The sequence below is a fragment of the Mustela lutreola genome, chromosome 1, assembly GCF_030435805.1.
Source record: "Mustela lutreola isolate mMusLut2 chromosome 1, mMusLut2.pri, whole genome shotgun sequence".
Classification (NCBI taxonomy): domain Eukaryota; kingdom Metazoa; phylum Chordata; class Mammalia; order Carnivora; family Mustelidae; genus Mustela; species Mustela lutreola.
The window spans coordinates 189,825,051-189,850,726 of record NC_081290.1 but is presented as its reverse complement, the minus strand read 5'-3'; the positions used below and the strand labels follow the sequence as shown (position 1 = coordinate 189,850,726).

Here is a 25,676-nt window from a genome sequence, read left to right as displayed (position 1 = left end):
CAAGTTCTCCCGGAACTGATTTTCCTGGGGTCTCTCACCAGTTACTGCTGCCGCCTTACAGGTTTCCCTGACTGTCGAGCTCCAGACCTGTGTGACTGTGGTCTCCAGACAGCTGAGCTGGTGCACCATCCGGGTGATTGTGCCCCGGATGAGGGAGGAAGTAGTGGTGGAAGTAGAGACGGGGCGATTCAGGAAATAATTTGGAGGCTACACCAGCCATGCTCTAGTCAGGAAGTCAGAAATCATGCTAGTTCATCCTTCCTTCCTTCTTCACTCCCTCCCTCCCTCCCTCCCTCCCTCCCTTCTCCTCTCCCTTCCATTCCCTTCTCTTCCCTTCCCTTCCTTCTCCCTTCCCTTCCTTTTCTTTTCTCTTTTAGAGGGTGGGGAGGGGCAGAGAGAGAGAGAGATAATCTGATGTACGCCCCACACCTAGCATGGAGCCCAGTCTCCTGACCCTGAGATCATGACCTGAGCTGAAATCAAGAATCGGACACTTAACCGACTGTGCCATACAGGCACCCCCATGCTAGTTATTCTTTTTTTTTTTTTTTAAGATTTTATTTATTTATTTGATAGGGAGAGAGAGCACAAGTAGGCAGAGAGGCAGGTGGACAGAGCAGAGAGCTCTATGCAGGGCTTGATCCCTGGACCCTGAGATCATGACGCAGGCTGAAGGCAGAGGCTTAACCCACTGAGCCACCCAGGTGCCCCCATGCTAGTTATTTGACCATGGGGTGTTAAATGTGGGAAACTGGTCTCAAAGCGTTGGAAGGGCTGACAGAGCAAAAGGGAGACGGGAAGGTGGACTGCAGGAAGGAGAGGCGCAAGGGGAGGTATCTGCTGCAGGTGCCGGGCAGAAGGGGTGCTGCAGTGGTCTTGAGTGGCTGAGGGGGTGCCACAGCGAGGCACTAAAGTCCGCACACCTTTGCCCCAGTACCATGGCAACTGTGAGTAACGGCTGCTGCTTCCTGTCTCCCACCTTCTCATAGCCTGCTGGCGCCTCCCACTGGCAGAAATCAACAGGTGGCAAGGGGATCTGGAAAACCCAGCAGCAGAAAACAGAACGGAAGGGAGGGCATGGGGCTGAGTGGCAACAGGTTTGACTGTTGCAGCCAAAGGGGTAAAGGAACCAAGGATGAATGTGGGGGCAAGAAGTGATTGGAAGGGAGAATTACATTACAGTGCTACCCTGTCAGCCTAATCTATGCACAGTAAACACAGAGATGGGAGGAGACTGTTTCCCATAGACTCTTCCACCAGGCGTGAGGGTCCTATCATGCTTCGGTCTGAGGAGCCGGAACATCTGGGCTCAGGCCTCACTGTGACACACCCTGGGACATTTAACTCCTAGGGGAGAAGTCCGGCAATGCACGACAGGAGCTCAAATTCTCCATTCCTTTCTCAGCAAACACTCAGACCACTTTCTTTGCTAGAGCCGAGAGTTAGCACTAATAAATACCATTGATTCTCGTTATCCACAGTAGTTGTGTTTTGTTTTGTTTTAACCAGGCTCCACGCCCAATGTGGGGCTTGAACTCACAACCCCTGAGATGAGGGGTCACAGGCTCTACGGACCGAGGCCGCCAGGAGCCCCATTATGCACAGTGGTTCTGTCTTCCCAGTCACAGCAAATACCCAACCAGCAAACACTGAACCGTTGCTCCTCAGGGAAATGCAAGGTTAGGTTTCTATGAGCCCCTGGTCACATCATGTTCATCAGGCAACCACGGATTCACTGAACTCAGAACCACCAGCCCTCTGAATCGTGCTGTACTGAAGTTTACCTGACACACAACACGTAGGAGTGCTGGCCACCACGTCAGCACTTAGGGGTCATTCTAGTGCACTGAATCACCAGCGATCAGAAAATGTAGCAAATACATAGAACGTGTTTACAGTAGGAGAGCTGAAACCAGGAGCCAGAATGTCCCCCTTTTTAGCCTCAGCAGGGAAGCTAGGTGTCGGGTGACAAATTTTTCACTGCTCTGAGCATGTCTGCAAATAACTGAAAACACTGCCAGTACTGATTTGGGATAGTAAACACATTCAGTGAGAAAGTGGATTCACAAAGGCAGAATCTGCAAGTCACACAGATCAAGGGTACTTCCTGCCAAAGGCACTGTTATGCCGCAGCCTTAGCTTACCTCCCTGTTCCAGCACCACCGTCCAGCGACCGACCCAGACACGGCTTGCCTGCGCACCTCTCTCCGCCTCAACGCCTGTCCTTCCTCCCCATTGGCTCCTTGCTCTGTGGCCCTAGAAAAAAGCCAGTAACTTCCATACCTCAGTTAACCTAGCTATGAAACAGTTACAATAAAAACTAATTAACTGTGAGGCTCGTCCCGTGGGTAAAATTATGAGAAAGATTAAGTGCCCCAAAATGTCATATGTAGTAATTATATTACTAAGTATAAATTTTCAACTGGGCCTCTGAAGACTGCATTTGGCCACTTTCTCCCTACCTGTAGATCCTCATTTTCCATAATCCCTCAAGGCAAACTGAAAAACCAATCTGTTTGCCAGGCTCTACCGGGGATTCAGGAAGTCCCCCTTCTAACCAAACTTCTATGCTGGCTATTTCCCCAGCCGGAAGTGTCCTCCTCCTTCTCTGCTGATGGTAGGCTCTCAACACTTCGAAATAAACAAACATTGAACATCATATTTCTATCTTCACTCCTTCCTTTAACCCTATACAATGACGATGTAAGGATAATTTTTTAAAAAGATTTTATTTACTGTTTTATTTGACAGAGATCACAAGTAGGCAGAGAGAGAGAAAGGGAAGCAGGCTCCCTGCCAAGCAGGGAGCCCAATGCGGGGCTCAATCCCAGGACCCTGGGATCATGACCAGAGCTGAAGACAGAGGCTTTAACCCACTGAGCCACCCAGGTGCCCCAAGAATAATAATTTTGAAAAAGATACAGACCAGCAAGGATAGGTAATAGGAAAGGAAATGACAAGAGACTATGCAGCAACAATTTTGGAAGGATAAGTGGTAACTAATTTAAGGGGGTGGGGGGGTCTGAAATTTACCTACAGAGGAGAGAGACAGAGAAACTGGTAAGAAGTGAGCCATGTCACACCGCAGAACCCTATCTCTTCTGTCCCAACAGAAGATAGTCACCTTTGAACCAGGGAGGCTCTGGACATGAGAACACCAAGACACTATGAGGACAGCCATAAGGGGCCATATTTAAAAGAAATGGATAAAACAGAGTGAGCAATGAGACAGTCACCCTTTCCCATGCTTATTTATACCTCCAAAGCAGATTATTGGAAAAGTCCTCTCGGCAAACGGACCAGCCAAAGAGAAAAGACCTTTAGATACTGACATGGAGTCTATAAGCACATGTTCAGGTCCCAACCTCCCCATCAGTTTCCAATCGCTTTTCTGGTTATGTCATTCTTGTGTTTGTACACCTGTTTGCAACTCTCATTTTAAACATGGATGTACAATCGGGGATCTCTGGACTTTGAAGAAAGCCAGAAAAATAAAGACTAAAACTGGCAGAACAAAGTAAATCAGAGAAACAAAGCAGCTAAGCTAAGGAGGAAAAAAAAATTAATAATACTCATAGACTAGGGGCGCCTGGGTGGCTCAGTGGGTTAAGCCTCTGCTTTTGGCTCAGGTCATGATCTCAGGGTCCTGGGATAGAGCCTCGAATTGGGCTCTTCTCTCAGCAATGAGTCTGCTTCTCCCCCTCTCTCTGTAATCTCTTTCTTTTTCACTCTCTCTCAAATAAACAAAATCTAAAAAAAAAAAAAAAAAAAAAAAAAGCAGAACATGATCTCAGAGTCAGAGTCCTGAGATCGAGTCCCTTATCAGGCTCCCTGCTCAGCAGGGAGCCTACTTCTCCCTCTCCCTCCTGCTCCCCCTGCTTGTGCTTGTTCTGTGTGCATGTCAAATAAATAAATAAAATCTTTTAAAAAGAGAGGTTTCCTTTCTCAGACGACACACCAGACTAATTTAAATCACAATCTCGCAGGTAGGATACAGGAATCCTGTTTTTTTTTTTTTTAAAGATTTTATTTATTTGTCAGAGAGAGAGAGAGCGCACAGGCAGACAAAGTGGCAGGCAGAGGCAGAGGGAGAAACAGGCTCCCTGCGGAGCAAGGAGCCCGATGTGGGACTCAATCCCAGGAGGCTGGGATCATGACCTGAGCTGAAGGCAGCTGCTTAACCAACTGAGCCACCCAGGCGTCCCAGGAATCCATATTTTTCCTCAGCTCTTCAGATTATTTCCATATACAGACAAATTCGAGAACTGCTGTTACAGATTTCCATGAAATCAGGAGACCTACAAGAGGAACAATGAACACAGCAAGAAGCTATACAAAGTATAAACATTTACACACCTAATAACAGACCCTCAGAATATATAAAGCAAAAGTTGACAGAATGGAAGGAAGAAATAGTTTTATGATAATAGCTCGGAACTTCAATACCACACTATCCGGACGCCTGGGTGGTTCAGCGGGTTAAGCCTCTGCCTTCAGCTCAGGTCATGATCCCAGGGTTCTGGGATTGAGTCCTGCATCAGGCTCCTTACTTGGCAGGGAGCCTGCTTCTCTCTCTCCCTCTGCCTGCCACTCTGCCTGCTTGTGCTCTTTCTCTGTCAAATAAATAAATAAAATCCTTTAAAAAAATACCACACTGTCAATAATGGATAAAACAATGAGACAAAAGGTAAATAAGGAAACAAAGGGCTTAAACAGCAAAGTGAACCAACCAGCTCTGATGGACACGGGCAGGACAACCTCCCCAATAGCAACAGCATACTTCTCTGGTGTCCACTGGACATTTTTCAGGACAGGTGATATTTTAGGCCACAAGTTAAAGTCGCAATAGATTTTAAAAGGTAAATATCATACAAAGTATCTTCCCTGACCACAATGAGATGAAGTCAGAATAACAGAAGCAAAATTGAAAAACCCACAAATCTGGGGAAATCAAAGAATACAGTATTAACCAACGAGTCAAATAGGAAATCACAAGGGAAATTAGTAAATACTTAGACACAAATGAAAATTAAAACAAAACATACCAAAACTTACAGGATATATAGCAAAAGCAGCGCATGGAGGGGGAATTTGCATTTAAAGAAAAAGAACTCAAATAGGGGTGCCTGGGTGGCTCAGCTGGTTGTGCATCTGACTCTTGGTTTCAGCTCAGGTCATGATCTCGGGGTCCTGGGATTGAGCCCTATGTTGGGCTCCCTGCCCAGCAGCGAGTCTGCTTCTCCCTCTCCCTCTGTGATCTCTCTTACTTTCACTCTCTCAAATAAATGAAATCTTTTTTAAAAATTAAAGAAAAAGAGACAAAAATAACGTTTAAAAAAATTGAAAAGCCTTAGCCAAATTGTCTAAAAAAAAAAAAAAAGATTCAAATAACTAAAATCAGAAATGAATGTGGGGATAGTACTATCAATTCCGCAGGAATAAAAAACAGAGGAGAACCTGGGGGGTGCCTGGGGGCTCAGTCACAGTCTGCATTTGGCTCTGGTCACGATCCCAGGGTCCTGAAATCGAGCCCCACATCGGGGGGAGTCTGCTTCTCCCTCTCCCACTCCTCCCATTTGTGTTCCCTCACTCACTCTCTCTCTGTCAAATAAATAAATAAAATCTTAAAAAATAAATAAAAAGTAGAGTACTATAAACAACTGTATGCCAACAAATTGGATAACCATTGAATAATGTATAGAATTGTTAAATCAGTATGTTGTATGCCAGAAACTAATATACCACTCTGTGTTAATTATACTTCAATTTTTTTAAAAAAAGTACCTAAGGGGGGTGCCTAGGAGGGCTCAGTCAGTTAGGCATCATCTCTTTGATTTCAGCTCAGGTCATGATCTCAGGGTGTGAGGTCAAGCCCTGGTTCAGGCTCCGTGCTCAGCAGTCAGTTCTCTCCCTCTGCCCCTCCCTTCATACTTTCTCTCTCCCTCTCTCTCAAACAAACAATTAAAAAAATTTTTTAAGTACCTAAGGGGGGGTACCTGGGTGGCTCAAGTCAGTAATTATGAGATGAGACTTTGGATCTCGGGGTTGTTAGTTTGAACCCCACAATGGAGTAAAGTTTATTTTTATTTTTAACTTTTTAAAAAAATTTTGAGAGAGACAGAGAGAGAGAGAGAACACAAGCAGGGGGAGGCACAGAGGGAGAAAGAGAAGCAGGCTCCCCCCTGAGCAGAGAGCCTGATGCAGGGTTTGATCCCAGGACCCTGAGATCATGACCTGAGCTGAAGGCAGAAGCTTAAGGAACTGAGTCACCCAGGTGTCCCTATGTATCTTTTTTTTTGGATACATCCCAAAGGAAGATGCAGACATCAATGTACTTTACCCCTAAACACTTTGGCATGCATATAATTACCTGGAATTCAATATTTATGTTTTTGTCAGGTGAAATTTATAGTGAAATGTACAAATCAAGTTACCATTGATGACTTTTAAAAAAGTATTTTATTTATGGGGTGTCTGGGTGGCTCAGATGGTTGGGTGTCTGCCTTCAGCTCAGGTCATGGTCTCCAGGTCCTGGGATTGAGCCCCAATCTGGCTCCCTGCTCCCTTTGTCTCCCCCTCTGCTTGTACTCTCTCTCAAATGAATAAATAAAATCTTTAAAAAATATGTTTTATTTATTTGAGAAAGAGCAAGAAAGCACTAGCGGGGATGGTGCCGTGTTGAGGCAGAGGGAGAAACAGACTCCCCACTGACCAGGGAATCCAATGTCGAACTCAATCCCAGGACCCTGGGTCAGGACCTGAACCAAAGGCAGATGTTTAACCAACTGAGCCACCCAGGTGCAACAACTACTTGATGGTTTTTAAAACTACAGCTTTATTGGGGTGCCTAGCTAGCTCAGTTGGTAGAACATGCAATTCCTGACCTCGGGGTCATGAGTTTCGAACCCCATGTTGGGGAGTGAGGAGTGAGTACACTTAAAAAAAAAAGTACAGGGGCACCTGGTGGCTCAGATGGTTGAGCCTCTGCCTTTGGCTCAGGTCATGATCTCAGGGTCCTGGGATCAAGCCCCCCATCGGGCTCCCTGCTTGGTGGGGAGGCTGCTTCTCCCTCTCCCTCTCTCAAATGGATAAAAAAAAAAAATCCTAGGGGCACCTGGGTGGCCCAGTGGTTAAGCCTCTGACTTCGGCTCAGGTCATGATCCCAGAGTCCTGGGATCAAGCCCCACATCGGACTCTCTGCTCAGCAGGGAGCCTGCTTCCCCCCCCACCCCCCGCCCCTGCCTGCCTCTCTGTCTACTTGTGACCTCTGTCTGTCAAATAAATTAAAAAAATATTTTTTTTAAATCCTAAAAAAATTAAAAGATAAAATTTTAAAACAAAGTACAGCTTTATTGAGACATAATTTGTACTTCATAAAGTTCACCCTTATAGAGTGTATAGTTGGGTGATTTCTGATCTGTTGATAAACAAGTTATCAACATTGTGCATCAATCACCACTAATTCTAGAACATTTTCATCACCCCCAAAAGAACCCCATATTCACTGGCAGCCATTCCCCATTCTTCCTTCCCTCTAGTCCCAGACAACACGAACCTATTCTGTCTCTGCAGATTTGCCCATTTTGGGCATTTCACAAAAATGGAGTCACAAATGGTCTCTTGGATTTGGCTGCTTTCATTCAGCATGTTCTCAAGGTTCGCCCAAGCTGTAATTTGATGGGCTTTGACCTGCAGAGTGAGCAGACCTTCTCCATCTCCATTTCTCAGAAAGGAGTCTTTACCTTTCATCAAACTCTCCAAGGTGTCCGGGACTCGACAAAGGGACAAGGATTCTGATCTGAGGGAGAACTGGAACACTAGTTTCAAAGTCCACTCCTTTACAAACAAATACTTGCAAGGATGGATTTGCCCAAAGAACCCACCTTTTTGCTGAAAGGTGGGAGCAGCTGAGAGGAGCACAGGGCTTGTAGCCTTGCCAAAGAACCACCAAGGAAGGGGCTCCAGGACCTCTCAAAGGAAACAGTGGACGCCCATCACCAGAGACACACCCTGGCTTCTAAACGTTCTGGGGCCACAAAGCCACTTACAGGCAAAACCAGTAGAGTCTGGGGCAGTGGCCTAGGCCACTTCCATGGAGCAGACACCCTACTGAACAAGAGAGAAGCCAGAGAGCGGGGAAGAAAACCCAGAGCTATGCAAGCCAAGTCAACCTGTTGCTCAGAAAAGCATATAAATTTGTCCTCAAAAATCTCCTCTCATTTCTATGGGATGCCTGGGTGGTTCAGTTAGTTAAGCAGCTGCCTTCAGCTCAGGGCATGATCCCAGTGTCCTGGGATCGAGTCCCACATCGGGCTCCTTGCTTGGCAGGGAGCCTGCTTCTCTCCCTCTGCCTCTGCCTGCCACTCTGCCTATGCTCGCTCGCTCGCTCTCCCTCTCTCTCTCTGACAAATAAATAAATAAAATCTTAAAAAAAAAAAAAAATCTCCTCTCATTTCTAGTCTTTTTTCCCCCCGTACAATTCTCCAGAATTTATTTATTTATTTATTTATTTATTTTTAAAATCACAGCCTAGAATGAGCCTTCTGTCCCTCTAATCCTGCTCTGGCACTCCCGAAAGCAAAAAAGCCAGCCCTGCCACTGAGAACAGTGTAATTAAAGAAATAGCATTATTCATTTTTAAAAATAAAAGTTCTGGAGCAAAGTAAAATGAGACGATTCAACAGAATTGAGTAGTGGGTACACAGGTGTTTCCCCTATTTTCTGTAGGATATAAAGATTTCGTTTTAGAACCATCTATGAAGAAATGAAACAGACATGTAACATTCACTCAGCCAAATTTATTAAATTTATTGTGTGCTCAGCACTGTCCTAGGCAGTAACATGAAAAAAACTATAAAACAAGTTATCAACAAGGGAAAAATATACTCTGCACTATAATAATTTGCTATTTCCATGTTGCTTTCCAAAGAATTCTTACATTGTTTTGGGGTACATGGTTCCCCCCTCTTTTTCCATGTTGCCCTAAAAGCTTCTAGCTCTGTCAAATAATGTGCCACTATCAACAGCCCCTGAAGAACCAACGGTGGCACAGGAAGAGTGGGCCTTCCTGCTGATGAGGCAGTTAGGGGCTGGTCAATGGGGTCCCATGGTGGGGGTTTGTGAAAATAGGTTGAGGGCTCAGGGCACTCACAGTGAATCAGAGGAAGGCCAGACTTGGGGAAGCCACAGAGAAGGCCCTGCAGTGCTCCCTAACCCCCTACCAAGGGGATGTGCTTAAAGTGCCAACACCATAAGAAAAAGATGCATAGCTACGTGCTGCTGGGGGTGCCACTGGACTTCCTGCCTCCCTCTTTTCCTCCTGACTTGTGCTAACACCGGGCCCTGGCACCGCCAGGCTTAGGTCAATGGAGAAGTCTAGTGCCCAGTGGAGAAATGCAGAAGGTCCAAAGTATAATATACAATGCCCAAGAGGAGACGGAGACAAGAGAAGGGCAAAGAGGTATGCAGCAAAATTTGTGCTTGGCCCCTGCCCCTGGGCCAGGGGTTGGTTTCCGTGCAAAGGGCAGTTTGGTTTGATACAGCTATCAGGGTCCTAAATTTTCCCTGAGGGAACAAAGCTGCACAGCATGGGGAGGAAACTGAAGACATGCAGGGCCCTCCCTGCCCCCCCACCAGGAATGTCCTGTGCCTGCTGTACAAAGTGCTACGACTACTGGTGTGTGGCCCAAAGCAGGCCCAGGCCGGCAGGGCCAGACCACACTCAGAGGCCAGACAACCGCACACACACCTGCATAAAGAGCTCCAGCTGCCGGGGTGCACGAGCCTGAAGGCCCCCCTACCTAAGGTAGAACAAGGGGCTGAGGTCCAGATGGTGGCTCTGCCAAGACACCTGTGCCCCTGAGGGTCAAATCCCAGTGACAAACGTCATGTGGATGACACAGAGGGTGCCTCAACCAGGAGGGCAAGCCAAAGCAGCAGCGGCATGACCTCTTCCCAGTGGCAATAGGGCCAGGCAGAGGTGGCCGTGGGGGGGGTGCCCAGGAGCCAAGAAGGTACCCCCCATTTCGCCCCGCTCAGAGCCATATCTCATCACTGCTCACACTGGACACTCGATAGATATAGCCCAGCATGGGGAGCCGGATGAAACCTGCAGGGGCAAAGATGCCCGTGAGACGCAGTGAGCCTCACCGCCTGGAAGCTGCCCACGGAGACTCAAGAGGCCTCCGGCAGAAGCATCAGGGCTTGGGGGTGGGGGCGCGCCCATGTCCCAGTACCTCGGCTGGTGAGGAGGCCGCCAGGCTCTGGGTCCAGCAGCTCCGGCCGGCTGTTATTCGGAGCCATCTGCCGATCAACTGGCTTCCCTGCTGGGTGACACAGGGTGGATGCCCAGGATGAGTAGTGTGCCTGATAGGGCCTAATTCCTCAAGTACCAAGATCTCTCTTTGCCTCAGAAGCACCTCTGAAGGTGAAGTTAGGGCAGACAGAGGGTGTACCTCTGGAATCCGGAGTGAGGTCATTGAGCTGAAGGTTGGACGGGAGGGACATGTTCTCCCGTGGCAGCCGCACGTTGTTGAGTTTCAGGTTGTTGGAGTCACTACAGGGCAGACAGAGCCTGGGATGTGCCCTGGCTCCAGCAGGCCCAGATTCCTGCTTTGGGGCCCCTTCCAGAACTAGGGAGACCCGCGGTTTCCAGCTGTCCCCATGCTGTATCTCAGGTCAGCCCAGCCAGCCAGCCCCAGGAAGTTACCTAGAGATCAGGGATGGGCGCCGGGAGGGGCCTAGGGAGAAAGAAACCACACACTTCTTAGGAAGCCCACCCTCTCGGGGCTCTGCCCCTATGCCCTTTCAGACCCAGGACCCTCAGGCAAGGGATCTCTCCTAGCTTCGGGACAGAATGGGTCCCCAGTGCCCAGGCCTGCTGAGTTGCATCGGGTTTTCCCCATGGACATGCCCAGGAAGACCCGTTCTGCCACTCATCAGAGATGACCTATCCTGCCCAGCCCCACGTACTGCCCTTGCTGCTTCTCCCTCTCCTTCTCCCTGCTCCTCAGCCACCCTCACCCCCCACCCCACTGCTTTGGCCCTACCTTTGGTCTTCTTCTCTTTCCTGCAGACCAGGCAGGCCACCAAGGTGCTGAACCCCACCAGGGTGCCCAGTGCAAGCCCTCCAGCCACAACGATGCCTAGCAGTGGCACTTCCACTCGGGTGGCCAGAAGCCCTGCAAGGTGATCTCTGGTTAGGTTCCAAGTGGGCAGGGGCCCCCACCTCAGAGATGCCACAGGTACCATTCTGTCCTTGCCCAAGGTGGTCAGCATAGCCCATTCACAAGACTCACCCAGAGGGCAACAGTCTTCTCATTTTTATACTGTGATCCTGCCCCCACCTGAGGCTGTGTTGGGCCAGTTGCTGGCAATGCTCACCCGGGGCCGGAAGCGAGGCGCTGGTGACACCCACGTCATTGGTGGCCACCACAGAGAGGTTGTGGGCCAGGCTTCGGAGCTGCAGCTGCACAGTGTGGTTGGTCAGCCAAGGGTAGTTCTGGGCATCCAGCACCAGGAAGTCGGAGGCGTTGACAGTCACCGGCCCATCCTGGTCGATCCAGGTCACATTGGCAGGGGGGTTGGCACGCACCAGAGCAAAAAGGACAACCAGGAGGCCTGGACCCTGAGCTTCCTGGTACTTGGCCCCAACCTGGGCAATCTCTGGTTTAACTGGTGCAAAGCAGAAGCCAATATACTCTCACCACAGCCCTCAGACTCCTTGCCCTTTCTTCCCAAACCCAGAAGGGAGCCAGGAGCTTGGACCTCTTCTCAAGGGGGCACTGGAAACAGGATGGCTGGGTCTCCCTGAGAGGCAGCATTTCACAGTGATTAACAGTAAAATCACTAAAACCAAAATATCTGGATTTGAATCCTGGCTCTGCTTACTAGCTATAGGACTGCAGACATAATACTTAACCAATCTGTGGCTCAGTTTTCTCACTTGTAAAATGGGGTTAACCAGAATAACTACCTCACAGGAATACCCTGAGGATAACGTGAGTTAATATTTGCAAAGTGCTTAAGTGTTTGTTAAGGGCTCTATCAGACCACCTGCCTGGTGGCTGCTGGGGGTCTTTAGGCAGGGAACCTCTGTCCCTGCCCACCTCAGGGGCACTCACATTGCACATTGAGGATGACAGAGGCATTGGCTGGCCGGCCACTGCTGGGGTCCTGCAAGGAGCAATTAAGCTCATGCTGGGCCCTCTGGGCAGTAACAGTGAAGGTGCTGGTGCCTCCGGAGAAGGCCTCCCCGCCCACGCTCAGCAGTCTTGAGGTGCTGGCCTCCTGCAGCTGTCCATCCAGGTACCAGGCCAATCGGGGGGTTCCAGGCCCCCCTGCGACCCGGCAGGTGAAGGCGTGCTGCTCATTCTCCCGAAGTGCCAGCTCCGCCCGGGTCTGACCATCAATTTCTGGTGCCAATTCCCCCCAACCTGGAACACAGCAGGGGGTTCTGGGGAGAGCTGGGGGAGGGGTGGAACCGGTCTGTGACCAGCATGACATCCTGTTACGGAGGGGCAACTGACCAAGAGCCGGAGCACCTAGGGTCGCTCACGAGGAACTGGCTGGGCCGTGGGTGGGTGGGTGAAGGGAACCCAGCTCTGGTGCTCTGGGGCCTGAAGTAGGTATCCAAACCCAAGGTGAGGGGAGAGAGTGGCTTGCCCCCAGAAGGGCTTCGCCAAGGGGTGAAGGGGGGTGTACCTGAGCTCAGAAGGGCTGGCAGGAGCAGCAGCGAGTGCGGGAGGGCAGCTGGGCCCAGAGGTAGTGCCATGGTCCCTCAGGCCTAGGCCCCAGGCTGCCGAGACAAGGGGGTGGGCCTCGATGTGAGCCGGTGACCGCAGGCAGGCTCGGGGATTCCTCTAGGAATTTTCTCTCCAGAAACAAAAATAAACCGTGCACCGACACACAGATGGAGACTGACCCGCAGTGGCGAAGCCAAGGACGCCCAGGCGAAGGCCGGAGCCCAGCCAGCACACACCGACGGGCGCAGAACCGGGCGCCGTCTCCCGGGGGCAAACAGGCTCCGGCCCGCAGGCGCAGAGACCGCACGCCGCCGCGCAGCCCGCACCGGGCCGGACACTCGCACGCACACACGCGGACTCGCGGGGCGGCGCCCCTCCCCCAAAGGGGCCGTCTTCCCGGTCCGTCCCTCCCTTGCCCCTTACCCCTGCCATCCAGCAGCCCCACGCCCGCTTCCCGCCCTCCCGGGACCAGGCGGAGGCGGGCCGGAGCAGCGGGGGTCCGGGCGGGGGCGGGTGTGGGGGGGGAAGCGTGCGGCAGCCCCGCCCCCAGCGCGCCTCACCTGAAGCCCGCCCCGCGCTCCGCACGAGCGACTGCTCAGGTCTGCTGGGCGCTGCGGTCCGCGGCGGGACCGGGCGGTGCCAGGCGGAGCCAATCAACGCCCGAGCCCGGCAGGCCAGCCCCGCCCCCACAGGCACCGTCCCACACCCGCCCCGCCCTCGCCCGGTGTCCGGACCGTGGCTGACCACGGAGTGCCCTGCGGCTGGGGGGCCGGCGGCTGGACGCAGACACCAGCGAGAGTCGGGGAGAGCAAGTAGCTTTATTGGTGCGGCTCAGCGGCCGTTGCAGGGCCCGCGCAGCTGCCTCATCATGTCGGCCAGCATGCGGTTGCACAGCGCGGCGTAGGGGTTGAGCAGCACCAGCTGGCGCCGCGCGAACTTGCTGCCCAGCCGCGCCGCCCGCTCGAAGTCCCTGCGGGCGTCGTTGTCCCGGCCCTGCAGCCGCGCCAGGAGCCCGCGCTGCACGAAGCCCTGGCGTGCGGCGCGGCCCCGGCCGCCGCTCAGCGTCACGGCGCGTTCCAGGTCCTCCAGGGCGCCTGGGGGCCAGACGGGCGGGAGAGTCAGAACGGCGGCCCCGGGGCTCGGCCACCTCCAGCCCGCCGGCTCTTGCTTCTCAGTATCCTTGCTCCCATCGCACCGATGCAGATTGCAGAAGGTGGCAAGACTCGCCCTGGGCTGGACAGTCTGTCTATAGTGGCAGAGCTGGGACTAAAGTCCCTACTGCCTTTCACCACCCAATACACCAAAACACGACGGGTGCTGGGACGGTTCTGAGTGGTCACTAGTTCATGAATCTGGCCCATGGTCCCACAGTAGCAGGCAGTGTATTCCACTAGTACGCTATTGAGCATCTACCCTGTGCTTTAAAAATGTTCAAGCTGGAGGGGTGCCTGGGTGGCTCAGTGGATTAAAGCCTCTGCCTTCAGCTCAGGTCATGATCTCAGGGTCCTGGGATCGAGCCCCACATCGGGCTCTCTGCTCAGCGGGGAGTCTGCCCCCCCCCCCGCCTGGCTCTCTGCCTACTTATGATCTCTGTCAAAAAAATAAATAAAATCTCTTAAAAAAATGAAAAATATGGGGCGCCTGGATGTCTCAGTCAGTCGTTAAGCATCTGCCTTCGGCTCAGGTCATGATCTCAGAGTCCTGGGATTGAGTTCGACAATAGGCTCCCTGCTCGGTGGGAGGATTGCTTCTCCCTCTCCCTCTCCCCCTGCTTGTGTTCCCTCCCTCGCTGTGTCTCTCTCTGTCAAATAAATAAATCTTTAAAAAATTAAAAATACAATAAAACGCACCCCTCAGGGGTAGATACCATGCTGAACCCTCTCAACTTATTAGACACATAATTAGAGTTATGTATCTGTCCCACGGCCCTGGATTGTGAGCTTCTTGAGAAGTGGTATCACAGGGCAGTCAGAGCACAGACTCGAGCCCTGCCCTCCGGAGTTCAAATCCCAGCTCTGCTCCAGTTTCTTTGTAAAATGGAGGTTACAACAGGACACACCCTTTGGGGTTGAAGTGATAATCAACTGAGTTACTATAGCTCATGTGGAAAGTGCTGGATGCCTTGCACGTTGTGCTTGGTCTAAGAAGTCTGCCTTGTATCCTTGTTCTCAAGTGCCTTGTCCACTGCTTACAATAGTAAACTCTCATTAAATGTTTGTTAAATAAACAAATGGAATTCAATCTCTTCTGACTTTCACAATTGCCCCAAGAGATTAGCAGGGCCCATAAGGTGTGTCTTATAAGTAAGAATATAGGTTCCAGAACAGTTTAGGGATTTCCCAGCCCCACAGGGACTTCTGCTCTGGTCTGTGGACTGCAGGGACCCCTGCAGAAGCCCCGGGTCATCTCCTCTCACCTGCCACATCTCCTTGGAGGCGGCGGGCCTGGGCCCGGTTGTTGTAGGCAGAGGCCCTCTCTGGCAGCAGGCTGATGGCTTGGCCAAACCTCTCCAGGGCTGTGCTGAGGTCGCCAGCCTCCGCAGCCATCACCCCCTGCAGCTCCAGGGCCTTGGACTGCTCCAACTGTGCTCGCGGGAAAACTCCATCTGGTTGGGGGAGGGAGGCAGGAAGGACAGATAGGCGGTGGAGAGCAAGAAGCCAAAACCCTCTGGGCTTTAGAAAGCTGAGGCCCGAGCTGGAGCCAACAGGGCTGGGATGTCCATCCCAGCAGGAGTCGGACGCAGTGTTGTGGGCAGAGGGAGCTGAGGTCACCAAGGCTGAGAGGTAGCACTAAGTTTTAAAGGAACCTGGGAAAGGGACTTTGGTCGGCTCCTTGCCAAGAGAATGAAGCCCAAACTCAGCCCATGGTTAAATGACTTACTCAAGATCACACAGCTCCTAAATGCACAGCTTGGATTTGAACCCAGGTCTCCCTGGCTCCTTAACCTGGCCCCATTTTGTTCTACTATACTGCCTCCAACAGGAAGACCACCAAGACATACTTGGGTCAGGAAAATCATGTCCGACATATCCCTCAGCTTTTCAGACTGAAGTTTCTGTAAAACCTAGGCTTCCCTCCTTTAGAAACAAGGGTCATTCCTGATGGGGGTGGGGGAAGGGCACCTGGCTGGCTCAGGCGGTAGAGCATGTAACTCTTGATCTCAGGGTCATGAGTTCAAGCCCCATGTTGGGTATGGAGCCTACTTAAAACAAAAACAAAAACAGAAATTCTTGGTGGGGATATAAGGTCCCATTAGAGACTGAAGGAAGGGCCAGGGAGTGGGGGAGTGGATTCACTCTGTGGAGGGATTAGATCCGGGCTGGGTTTGCTTAGGCTCTTTATACTTAGGTCGGAACTATTCAACCGAGCCACCCCTGCCCTTCCATTCTGTGTGGAGTGAAATGCCCTGTTAAGACAAAGATGTGAGTTGAGCATCCCTCCACCCTCTCCCCCAGCACAGTTGAGCTTGGATTATGGGGGTAGTTAAATGGTGAGGTTAAGCTCAGAGATATGAGGGCTGAAGGATAAGACAAACCACGACTTGCTTCTTTTGGTAGAGGAACTCTTGCCAAGCCTCCACCAGTGCACTACGGGTCAGCAGCCCTTTCGCACTCCAGCCTCAATCACCGTCCAGGGGTTATGGAACAAGGGCGGCCTTGTGGGACCACCATCCTCTGCCACCCCCCTGAGGCCAGCCAGTGTGGAGTGCTGTAGTCCAAGGTCTAACTCACCTTCATCTACTTCCTCCTCCACCTCCTCTCCCACGTCCAACCCAGTAAGGTCTCCAAATGGGGTGTCCGGGTTGAAGATGGCCTGCAACACTGCCTGGTCATTTGGAGTCCCCATGGTGCTCAACTCCCAAATCCCAGAAGGTGAATCAGGATAGAGGAGGGAGGAAGAAGGGGTTGGGGCTGAGCCTGGTGGCCAGTTATCTGGAGGGCAGAGGTTCTGTTTGAGGTCCACCCCCTGTGAGGAGTGTCTTCCATTCCTTGGCTGTAGTGCAAACCCAACCTCATTTGGCTCAGGGTTAGCAACCCTCGCTTGGCAGAATATTTATGAATAGTCCTCAACTGCCTTCCCACCCCCACCCTACTGTTAGATGGAACAGAGTAAATGAATCCAATTTCTGCCTCAAGGTGGAGTGAAGCAGAGAGGGTGGTGTTCAGGTTCTCCCTTTAACATATTCCTAGACGAAATCAGTCAGGGAGGCCTCTTGATGGCCCACAGGATAATAAAAGGGGGAATATGTGGGAGGTGAAGCTGCTTGTCCTCCTGACCCCTTCCTCATATTCAGGATTAATTAGGTCTTGAACACAAACCAGTGATAAGCAGGGGAAGAAGACCCTGGTAGGAGAGTCCTTGTGGGGTGGGCCCGGCAGGTGAGGCAAAGTCATTGTGGGGTGGGCCGGGGAGGCGAGGCAGAGTGGTTTAATGATTCCACCTTCAAAGAGAGGGCGGTGGCTAGTGCTGGGCAATCAGGCCACAGGCCACTGCCTGCTGCTCCCCCCGCCCTACCCCTTTCTCCACCCCACCCAAAGCCAAAAGAAAGCTTGATGGTGTGCAGCAATAAACTTGACATGTTTATTAATTAAACTATCACTTAAATAAAAAAAAGTGCATAGAAAATAAACATGTTTAAAAACTCCTTTTTTTTTTTTACAACTATGTACACTTTTTACTTTTACATTCAGTCTTTCGTAGAGAGCTTTCAGCATTATTATTTTTTGAACTATTAAAGTATTTTCCTTCATCCCTGTCACAGGGAGTTAACACTGATGGACTTTAGACACATTTTTTTCCTTTTTTTTTTCTCTTTTTCTCTAACCAGAAGCTTGGAAGAACACAAGGAAAAAAACCAAAAGATCTGTTATACATGATAAAGTTGTCAAGAAATGTCTTATTTCTAGAAAAGAAGCTTGTCATCTGTTGAGCTTTTGAAACAATTATTCAACTACCTGTATTTACTAAAGAGACTGTTAAAAGTTCAATAAAAGAAACACCACAAGTCTATTTTCTTGGTTGAAAGACAGAACTAGAGTACCTCAGAACAAGATACCAGGAAAGCACAGAACACAATTTTCCCCTAAATGCAGGTGGTAACCCCAACATTCATAACCAAAAATAGAGAAACAAGGAGTACAGGTACTGACTGGCAACATTCATGGGCAGAAAAAATCCGGGTGACACCACTTCCGCGTTCCTCTCTGACCCTGGGAACGGACCGCGTTACTGTCCCTTGCGGTTTGGGTCCCCCCCCAACTTCGGAGGATCCGAGGAGCGCCAGACTGATGTTTTCCTGCCACGACTAGCAACTGTAACACAATCCTTATCTATAGTGTTAAGAGAATTAAAAGCCATGGACTGAACTAGGCTTTGTTACATGGTGCATTACTATATTAGTTCCTATATATATCATATTTATATTTATTTGAAAACCAAAACAAAAAAGTTGCAAGTTTTCAGAGTGTGAGACTTGACTGGTATTCACGATTCGGCACAAAACCATCTGCTCAATAACCTTGTATTGCTTTAAAATGAAGGAAATGAAACATAAAATTACACCCAGCCCTTTGCAATGACCCGCTTTTCCTTTAAAAAGAAGAAAAAACAACAACAACAAAAAAGAAACACCCAAACTTGATTTCTAGTTTAAAAAAAAAAAAAAAATCCCAAATCAAACTTAAGAGTTAACATCTGATAAGGTTTTGACCTTTAGTATTTTCAGATATTTGATTGAATGTCAGTCCTTTAGAAAGATACATTCATTAAAAGATATATATATATTTTTTTTTGCTTTTTTTTTTTTTTTTTTTTTTTCTTTAATGTTGTATGTTTTAAATCAAGGGAACTGCATGGTGCTCACTGCATTGGCCGGGGGGGCTGACAGAGGCAAGCGGGGTGGCGGACTGTATCCCGGCAAAGGAGTCTGGTTGAAAACTTCTAGAGTATAGCTGCCAGGGCTTCCCCCTTAATTCTGGTGATTGGTCTAAAAACCGGAGGGGCTGTGCTGGAGGTGGTGGACGGTAACAGAGGGAGCCAAGGGACCAAGTTCCGGCCGTAGGGTCAGCGCCATGCAGCTATTCTGGCTACACAGTTGTCACTGGCCACCAGGAAATGCGGCCACAACAGGTTCTAGCAGCAAAGCTCTCCAGGAGCTGGCTCGCTCACGGAGAACTGACCAGGCTTGCAGCTGGGACTCCTTAGGGATTCGGGATGCCCCTTGGGGGATTCCTGGGAATGACCCACCACAGTTCCTCGGTCTGCACTTATGTGCGGAGATTCCCTTGGTCACTTTCAAAACAAACTCAGGTGTTTTGGAGACAGATATGCCGGTTTGTTTTTGTTTTGCCTTCTTTCCCTCTGGTAGGGAAACCTTAGTTTATTTCCCAAGTTGCTGGCAGGTATGCTGAATTTTGGCAATGGACTCAAGGCTGAGCTAGAAGAGGAATTACTCATTTCTATGGTTGACAGGGAGTGAAAAGGCAAGGCAAACCATCTGCAGCTGGCAAGAGAAGGAGAGATGTGGGTCCCTCCCCTGGCCTCAGGGTTCGGGATTGGTAGAAAGAGAATGAGGAGGGGGCTCACAGTACAGCATGGCCTAGCAGGGCAGTAACTAGGTCTATTTAGCTGAGTTTCCCCCACCCCAACTGGCCTTTGGGTCTTTCTCAAGGTGAATTCATGACCCATCAGTGCATTAATCATTTCAGTAACAAATGCAGCTTAAGGTTTTTTTCTTAAAAAAAAAAAAAAAAAAAAAAGGAATAAAAGGATTTACAAAAAAACCTCACACAGTGCAATAATAAAGGAAACCAGATACTAGTGGAACCCCTAGGGCCACTGTATCTTGTTCACGGGCAAAGGAGGAAGGGAGTCGAGGTCTGGGTAGAGTGTTTTTCCCCAGTCCCCTGCTGGCACTTCTCCATGATGACAAGGAAGTCTCTGCCATCCTGGCCACAGTGCTGGGCTCCCTGCATGACAGCAAAAACAGTGACAATGTTCCAGCAAAGCCACCAGACACAGTTCTTAAGGTCACGGAAGAACAGGAAGCCCAGGGTGGAAGGCACAGCAGAGCCATGAGTCCTGGGGCAGAGAGCGCAGGGCTGAGTCGTATTGCTTTGCTAGACTTCCATAGGAATGGGCTTCTTGTGGGAGAAAAGGGCGCCCTGCCCTCTACTGGACTGCACTGCTCTGAAACCCAGTGGCCGACAGAGGCAGAGAAGAATCTGCGTTATCGTGAGTGGTCAGACTGTGCTTCAGTTTCAACGGGCTGCCCCACGAAAGGGCACGGGGGGATCCGTGGGTTCTTTGCAGATATGAGGACTTGGTGGGTAGAGGGCAAGGGGACGAGGTGACCGATGAGGCAGATGGTGAGGAAAATGTTAGGGTGCCATTCAACTTGGTTGCTATCTCGGAAGTAGGGCAAGATGAGGGAAATGGAGTATATAGCTCTCGCCGCTCCGAGCTAGTCCCAGAAGGGAGGGAAAGAGGGCAGGGACGGAGAGGGGACACTGCTGTGCCAGGATACGACCACAGCCTTCTGAGGAGCTTCAACACGGGAAGGAGGGGAGTGGCCCAGCGGAGTAGGGTGACCTTCCTTGTCCATTTATTGTCAAAGAGCAAACCCAGGACACGTTTATGTCAACAGGGCACAAACAAGCTACACATTAAACAACAAAAAGTACACCTTCCAGGGGGAAGTTGGGCAGGAAAAACCAGACTTTGTGTGTACAGCTGAATATTTTTCTCTAACTTCATCCTATGAAAATAAAAAATTATTAAAAACCGATCTTCTTTTAAATTAGGAATCAGGGCAGTAGTGTCATTTAATTTACTTAACCTATGGATTTTGCGCAGGTGGCAGAGGTCCCTCGATACAAGGTGGTCTAGTCCCCAAGTTTTGGGCCTTGAAATCTGATTAGTGTTCTGCCGTCAACTGGACACCGACCATTTAAAAATGAAGTCTTCTTATGTCTTAACAAGGGGAAAATAAAGTTACCATGTCCTGGGATTGGGACCCAGGGGTCATCCTGGTTGTGATACTCTGGTTGTTGCATGATTCAGATCCTATTTAAATAATCTTTTTCCTCCTCTAAAAAAATCATGCTACATATATTTCTTTAAAAAACTCTCTGTGGAGCTTTAATGAAAACTCCGTATTCTGTCTGGTTATGGCCAATGGCTCCTGTCCACTTCCCCCCTGGGCGTGCTTACAGGCTCAGGGGTTGTTCCGCAGGCATAGACGATGCCTGACAGGGAGTGTCCTTGAGCAGGCAGTCACTCCCCTCTACCACCCAGAAAGAACGGGAAAGCAGTGGGATGAAACGGGGAACGAAGAAAGTGGAGGGGTCGGGGGAGGAATGAGAGGGACACCGCTCCTATTGTCAAGAAAGGTAATTGGCTGAGATAAGGCTCATGGGGGCAACACTCCCACTTAAAGCCCACAGGCTCCATGTTTGGTGATTCATTGGCACAACCCCAAGACTGCCTTTTGACACCAAAGGTGCTAAGAATCCTGTCTCCCAACCAGAAGTGAACTCTCAAGTGGGAGGATAGTAGGGAGAATCACCAGACCTTCTCTGTTCAACAGACGGCTACAGCCTGGGCCCGGCTGGCAAACTATCAGGTGTCCAACCAACTCTGAATCAATGGCCCCAGCTGACCCCTCGCCTATAGTGCTTGGGGAAAGGCCAAGGCCCCGATGGCAACTTCTCTCCGACGAGACACTCAGGCCCCATCTCCCCGCATGACTAACCCTCTCTAGGCTCCTTCCAGGCAAGTCTGCTGGCAACCCCATTTACCACTCTGCAACAGCACACAATCAGAGGGGCCCCGGTACAAAGCCGGGTGCGGATCTTGTCTTCGAGACCCCATCTCTCTCTCCAGGACTAGGATCACATGTGTAATGCGAATACGGGACGTAAGGGAGCACAGCCGTCACGGAGGCCCCTCAGCGGCACCCGCTCCATCCTGGATCTCCTAGCTGTGGGCACAGGCTCTGGGCGCCCCATCCCAGCGCTACGACCCGGGGGAGGGAAGCGGCTCTAGTTGAGGAACTTCCGGCACTTCTTGGCGCCGCAGTTGCAGGGCAGCTTGTTGCTGGCGTCCTCGATGGGGAACTTGTAGTCGTAGGTGAGCTCCTCCCCCCGGTAGATCTTGCGCATGGCAAAGATGACGATGTGCTTCTGCCCGTCGATGTTGATGACCCGCGAGTAGCAGTTGGGCTCGCAGGAGTGGTTGATGAAGCGCGCGGCGTTTCCGTGCATCGTGGCGTCCACCACCTCGGAGTCGTCGATGCGGAACATGTAGCAGCCGATGCCCTGCGCGGGGGGGGGGAGGGGGGGGGAGACCTCGTCACTCGGCACAGCTCAGGCCGGACGACAGCTCCCACCCTTTCTCTGAGGGTGCCTACAGCTGCTGACGAAAACAGTTTCTTCCAGTAAAACGTCCAGACTTCTCTCAGTTTCCAAGATGCTTCCCTAGGAAATTCCTACATTACAGCCACTAGAGGTTTCTTAATGTCTCCACAGGAAAGAGAAATCTAAGACACTGCGTCATTAGGTGCTTCTGATCCTAGGATGCACTCAGACAAATCTTTCAAAGAGCAGTATCCTTACATACTAATCCTTAGGGTGGATACTGAGCTGCTCATGGGCCCAACAATTTTAAAAATGTCGAAACATTATAAAAAAAATTTAAAAAAGGGAAAAGGAAAAAAAGTATGCTTGAATTCATAAAATATACTATTTCTTTTGGGATGTGGGGATCATACTTTTAATTCCTGGCCCCTGTGTACAAATACTGTCAGAACCAGGAAAATGAAAGCGAGACTCACCTTGCTGTCATAATACTTCTCTCGCTTGTCAGTCTGGATGGAGCGGATGACGTTGCCAGCATACTCAATCACCATCTCACCTGCATCGATGTTTCTCTTACAAAAAAGACCCCGGCCGTGGATAGGAGACCTAGAACATAAAGATGGAAAAGAGATCAGCCATCGATTTTGCAAATCAGGTTAAACTGTGTGAATAAACCTCCTGCCCTATCAGTTCCCCAGGAAGAACAGACTCTTGGAAAGCAAAGGAAAAAAAAAATCTGGACCCACTTGATTTGAGTATATTACTTATTCTAACAAATGGCTAAGAATAAAAGATTTCTCCAATCAGGAGCCCACCAGAAGTGGCAACATTTTAATGTTTACTATGTTAAATTCCTTGTTCAATGCAAGGAGGGGCAGGATCCCAGGACATCAGGTTCCATTAATAGCAGCTAGAAAAACCTCACTTACTGAATGAAGGAGGTCACTCCATGATTTGGTCCACTTTAATTTTGGAAAACGATTAGATTTCCGTAATTCTTTCTGAAATTTTAGCCATACCTGTAGACACCAACTGCCTCCTTGGAAGTCTTTTTTAAGTGCCGGAAACGCATGGGCATTGGCAGGTCCATACTAGTTGCCCTCCTAAAGAGACAAGGTGTATTACTCATGAATTCTCTTCAGGAAATAATCAGTTTTGAGTCGTAGATCAAAGGTTTCTAGAGAATATGACCACAGTATTCCCTTTGTTTGATGCCAAGTATAATAATAAATGTCTTGTAAAATGAGGCCTATAATATACACAGTCCTTTCTGACCGTGGTAACTACAGTGGTAGGGATACGTCCAAAGCTGACAGAGTTTAGTTTCGTTAAAGAAAATAAAATCTGCATGTTATAGTTATCTGAATTTCTCCTCTCCTCTGCCAGCCAGCTATTGCTACTTTAATACAAACCACAGTTCAGTGTTCTTTTAAATGTGACCCGGGAAATTGTGATCCAAGTGAAACCGCATGGGGGCCTGAACAGCCAGAGCAGAGGGAAGCAAAGAGGGTTCCTAACGACCCCCTCCACTCAATACTTACCGAGCTGACTTCAGCTGTACCTCCTCTTCTTCCTCATCATTGGGGTTGTATTCAGGAGGCTGCCGGTGTTTGGAAGCCAAGAAGTTAAACATGTCAAATGCTGACTTCCTGGAGCCAAAAGATTGAAGCACGCTTTAATAGAAAGGCTTTGAACAGAAGCAGCGAAGGACAGCTTTGACCCTGGAAATCTCAAAGGTGACGTGGGGAAAATGATTGTGTCATCAGATAATACAATCGGGACCCATAGCTGCTTAGGAAAGAGAACGGAACTTGCCTCAGGTGAACTTCAGCCCTGGCTGAGCCATGAGGGTTCAGGGGGGGTTCGTTGGCCTCCTCTGGTTTGTGGAAACGGAATTTGTAATTCCTACAGTGCTTGGCACCAGAGAGCTGCTCAATCAGGAACACAACTGCATCATGAAGAATCCCCAGCATCCTCAAACCATTAACACCTGTGGGACAGAAGGCACCAGGGTAGCCATCGTACAGCCAACAGGAAACGGCCTGGTACAAAGAAACGCCTGGGCGAGAGAAGAACTCTGCCAGAGGCTGCCCACAGGGAACCGCATTACTGTGTGGCTAAGAATCAGCAGCAGTGAACCATTAAGGTGACATGGACACAGGGCTATCAATATGGAAAATGTTCATGGCAGACTGAAAAACAGCCACATCACCGAACTATTTTCTATGTTCTGTATGTACACAGACAGGCTATACGTATTATTTAATTTCATGGTCACAATGCCCACGTGAGTCAAGAATTACCAGCTTCGTTTTCAGGTCAGTCAACTGAGGCTCAGAGAATTTAAATACCACACCCAAGGTCGCACAGCTGGTGTGACAAGGTTTGAACCTTGGGATCTGGAGCTCCAGTCATGATCCCATTTTCATTTATAGGTTAATGGGGTATCTGGGCTCTGTAACTTCAGACTCACATAGGTACCTCACTAAAATTGAAAAGAATGGTTAGTAATAACCCCCAGCAAAGAACTCTCTTTTGTGCTGTTACAGTGAATGTGTGGAAAATTCACTCGATAGATGCTGTGTTTTACTCAGTCTCATGCTATTAACGATCATTTCCAATTCTTTTGTATTTTCTTTTTTTTTTTTTTTTTTTTTTTTTTTTTAAAGATTTTATTTATTTATTTGACAGAGAGAAATCACAAGTAGGCAGAGAGGCAGGCAGAGAGAGAGAGGAGGAAGCAGGCTCCCTGCTGAGAGAGAGAGCCCGATGCGGGACTCGATCCAGGACCCTGAGATCATGACCTGAGCCGAAGGCAGCGGCTCAACCACTGAGCCACCCAGGCGCCCCTCTTTTGTATTTTCTATTTATTTATTTATTTTTAAAGATTTCATTTATTTATTTGTCAGAGAGAGAGAGTGAGCACAGGCAGACAGAGTGGCAGGCAAAGGCAGGGGGAGAAGCAGGCTTCTTGCTAAGCAAGGAGCCTGATGTGGGACTCGATCCCAAGACACTGGGATCATGACCTGAGCCGAAGGCAGCCGCTTAACCAACTGAGCCACCCAGGCGTCCCTCTTTTTTATTTTCTAAAAATACATTTATGTAAGTTGCTGGCAGAGATGATGACAGGCTTTCTGAAATGACTGGCTTCTTTCATTAAAGGGATGGGGCATCCCAACAACTGCCAGCCCACTTTGACACTAGAAATAGCAATGTTCGGGGTGCCTGGCTGGCTCAGTGAGTATGGCAAGACTTTACTTATTTGAAAGAGAGCACACGAGCAAGGGGGAAGGGAAGAAGGAGAAGCAGACTCTCTGCTGAGCAGGGAGCCCGATGCAAGGGTTGATCCCAGGACCCTGGGACCATGACCTGAGCCGAAGGCAGAGGCTTTAACCCACTGAGCCACCCAGATGCCCCTGAAGGCAGACATTTAACTGACTGAGCCACCTAGGCACCCATCAGGTTCATTTAAAAAAATTTTTTTTTGATTTGCCTATAGGGTGACACAACAGGTTTATTATTTAATTAATCCTCAGCACAAATTCTGGAGGTCACATTTATATATTTATTTTTATTT

The 25,676-nt window shown here is 49.6% G+C and overlaps 3 protein-coding genes across 13 annotated transcripts in view; all 3 read right to left on the bottom strand.

The window, feature by feature from the left end:
* Positions 1 to 4,057: 4,057 nt before the first annotated feature.
* Positions 4,058 to 13,160, bottom strand: TMEM25 (transmembrane protein 25). 4 transcript variants are annotated; one of them, XM_059182328.1, is made up of 9 exons: positions 12,923 to 13,160; positions 12,703 to 12,796; positions 12,123 to 12,434; positions 11,383 to 11,673; positions 11,049 to 11,180; positions 10,709 to 10,739; positions 10,455 to 10,555; positions 10,236 to 10,322; positions 4,058 to 4,613 (listed from the first exon to the last, which is right to left on the bottom strand). In XM_059182328.1, the coding sequence occupies exons 2-9, from the start codon at positions 12,770 to 12,772 to the stop codon at positions 4,504 to 4,506; spliced, it is 1,134 nt and encodes a 377-aa protein (XP_059038311.1). In that variant the 5' UTR covers positions 12,773 to 12,796; positions 12,923 to 13,160; the 3' UTR covers positions 4,058 to 4,503. The 4 variants fall into 4 exon arrangements, with proteins under 4 accessions (XP_059038311.1, XP_059038300.1, XP_059038321.1 ...); XM_059182317.1 differs by having other exon boundaries at positions 4,059 to 4,613; positions 10,236 to 10,325; XM_059182338.1 differs by lacking the exon at positions 4,058 to 4,613 and adding an exon at positions 8,779 to 10,108 and having other exon boundaries at positions 10,236 to 10,325.
* Positions 13,161 to 13,542: 382 nt separating this feature from the next.
* Positions 13,543 to 16,672, bottom strand: TTC36 (tetratricopeptide repeat domain 36). Its single transcript, XM_059182377.1, has 3 exons — positions 16,475 to 16,672; positions 15,160 to 15,348; positions 13,543 to 13,837 (listed from the first exon to the last, which is right to left on the bottom strand). Exons 1-3 carry the CDS (start codon positions 16,587 to 16,589, stop codon positions 13,575 to 13,577), a joined length of 567 nt encoding a protein of 188 aa, XP_059038360.1. The 5' UTR covers positions 16,590 to 16,672; the 3' UTR covers positions 13,543 to 13,574.
* Positions 16,673 to 20,549: 3,877 nt separating this feature from the next.
* KMT2A (lysine methyltransferase 2A) overlaps positions 20,550 to 25,676 on the bottom strand; it is a 73,909-nt gene continuing 68,782 nt past the window's right edge. For all 8 annotated transcript variants that reach the window (XM_059182285.1, XM_059182257.1, XM_059182249.1 and 5 more), the window contains 5 exons: positions 23,911 to 24,089; positions 23,641 to 23,744; positions 23,119 to 23,202; positions 22,576 to 22,705; positions 20,550 to 22,060 (listed from right to left, as the gene is read on the bottom strand). In XM_059182285.1, coding sequence (XP_059038268.1) covers positions 21,785 to 22,060; positions 22,576 to 22,705; positions 23,119 to 23,202; positions 23,641 to 23,744; positions 23,911 to 24,089 — 773 coding nt within the window. In that variant the 3' untranslated portion in view covers positions 20,550 to 21,784. The remainder of the gene's footprint in view (positions 22,061 to 22,575; positions 22,706 to 23,118; positions 23,203 to 23,640; positions 23,745 to 23,910; positions 24,090 to 25,676) is intronic.

Bases quoted from the DNA above. Each gene is read 5' to 3' on its own strand.
- TMEM25 (XM_059182317.1), bottom strand. From the start codon at position 12,772: ATGGCACTACCTCTGGGCCCAGCTGCCCTCCCGCACTCGCTGCTGCTC. The intron at 10,556-10,708 runs GTAACTTCCTGG...TCTGCCCTGTAG, and splicing joins CGCCCATCCCTGATCTCTAG to TGACTCCAACAACCTGAAAC. The intron at 10,326-10,454 runs GTACACCCTCTG...TGTGTCACCCAG, and splicing joins CCTCACTCCGGATTCCAGAG to CAGGGAAGCCAGTTGATCGG.
- TTC36 (XM_059182377.1), bottom strand. From the start codon at position 16,589: ATGGGGACTCCAAATGACCAGGCAGTGTTGCAGGCCATCTTCAACCCG. The intron at 15,349-16,474 runs GTGAGTTAGACC...TCCCCCAACCAG, and splicing joins GGAGGAGGAAGTAGATGAAG to ATGGAGTTTTCCCGCGAGCA. The intron at 13,838-15,159 runs GTGAGAGGAGAT...TCTGGCCCCCAG, and splicing joins CCTCCAAGGAGATGTGGCAG to GCGCCCTGGAGGACCTGGAA.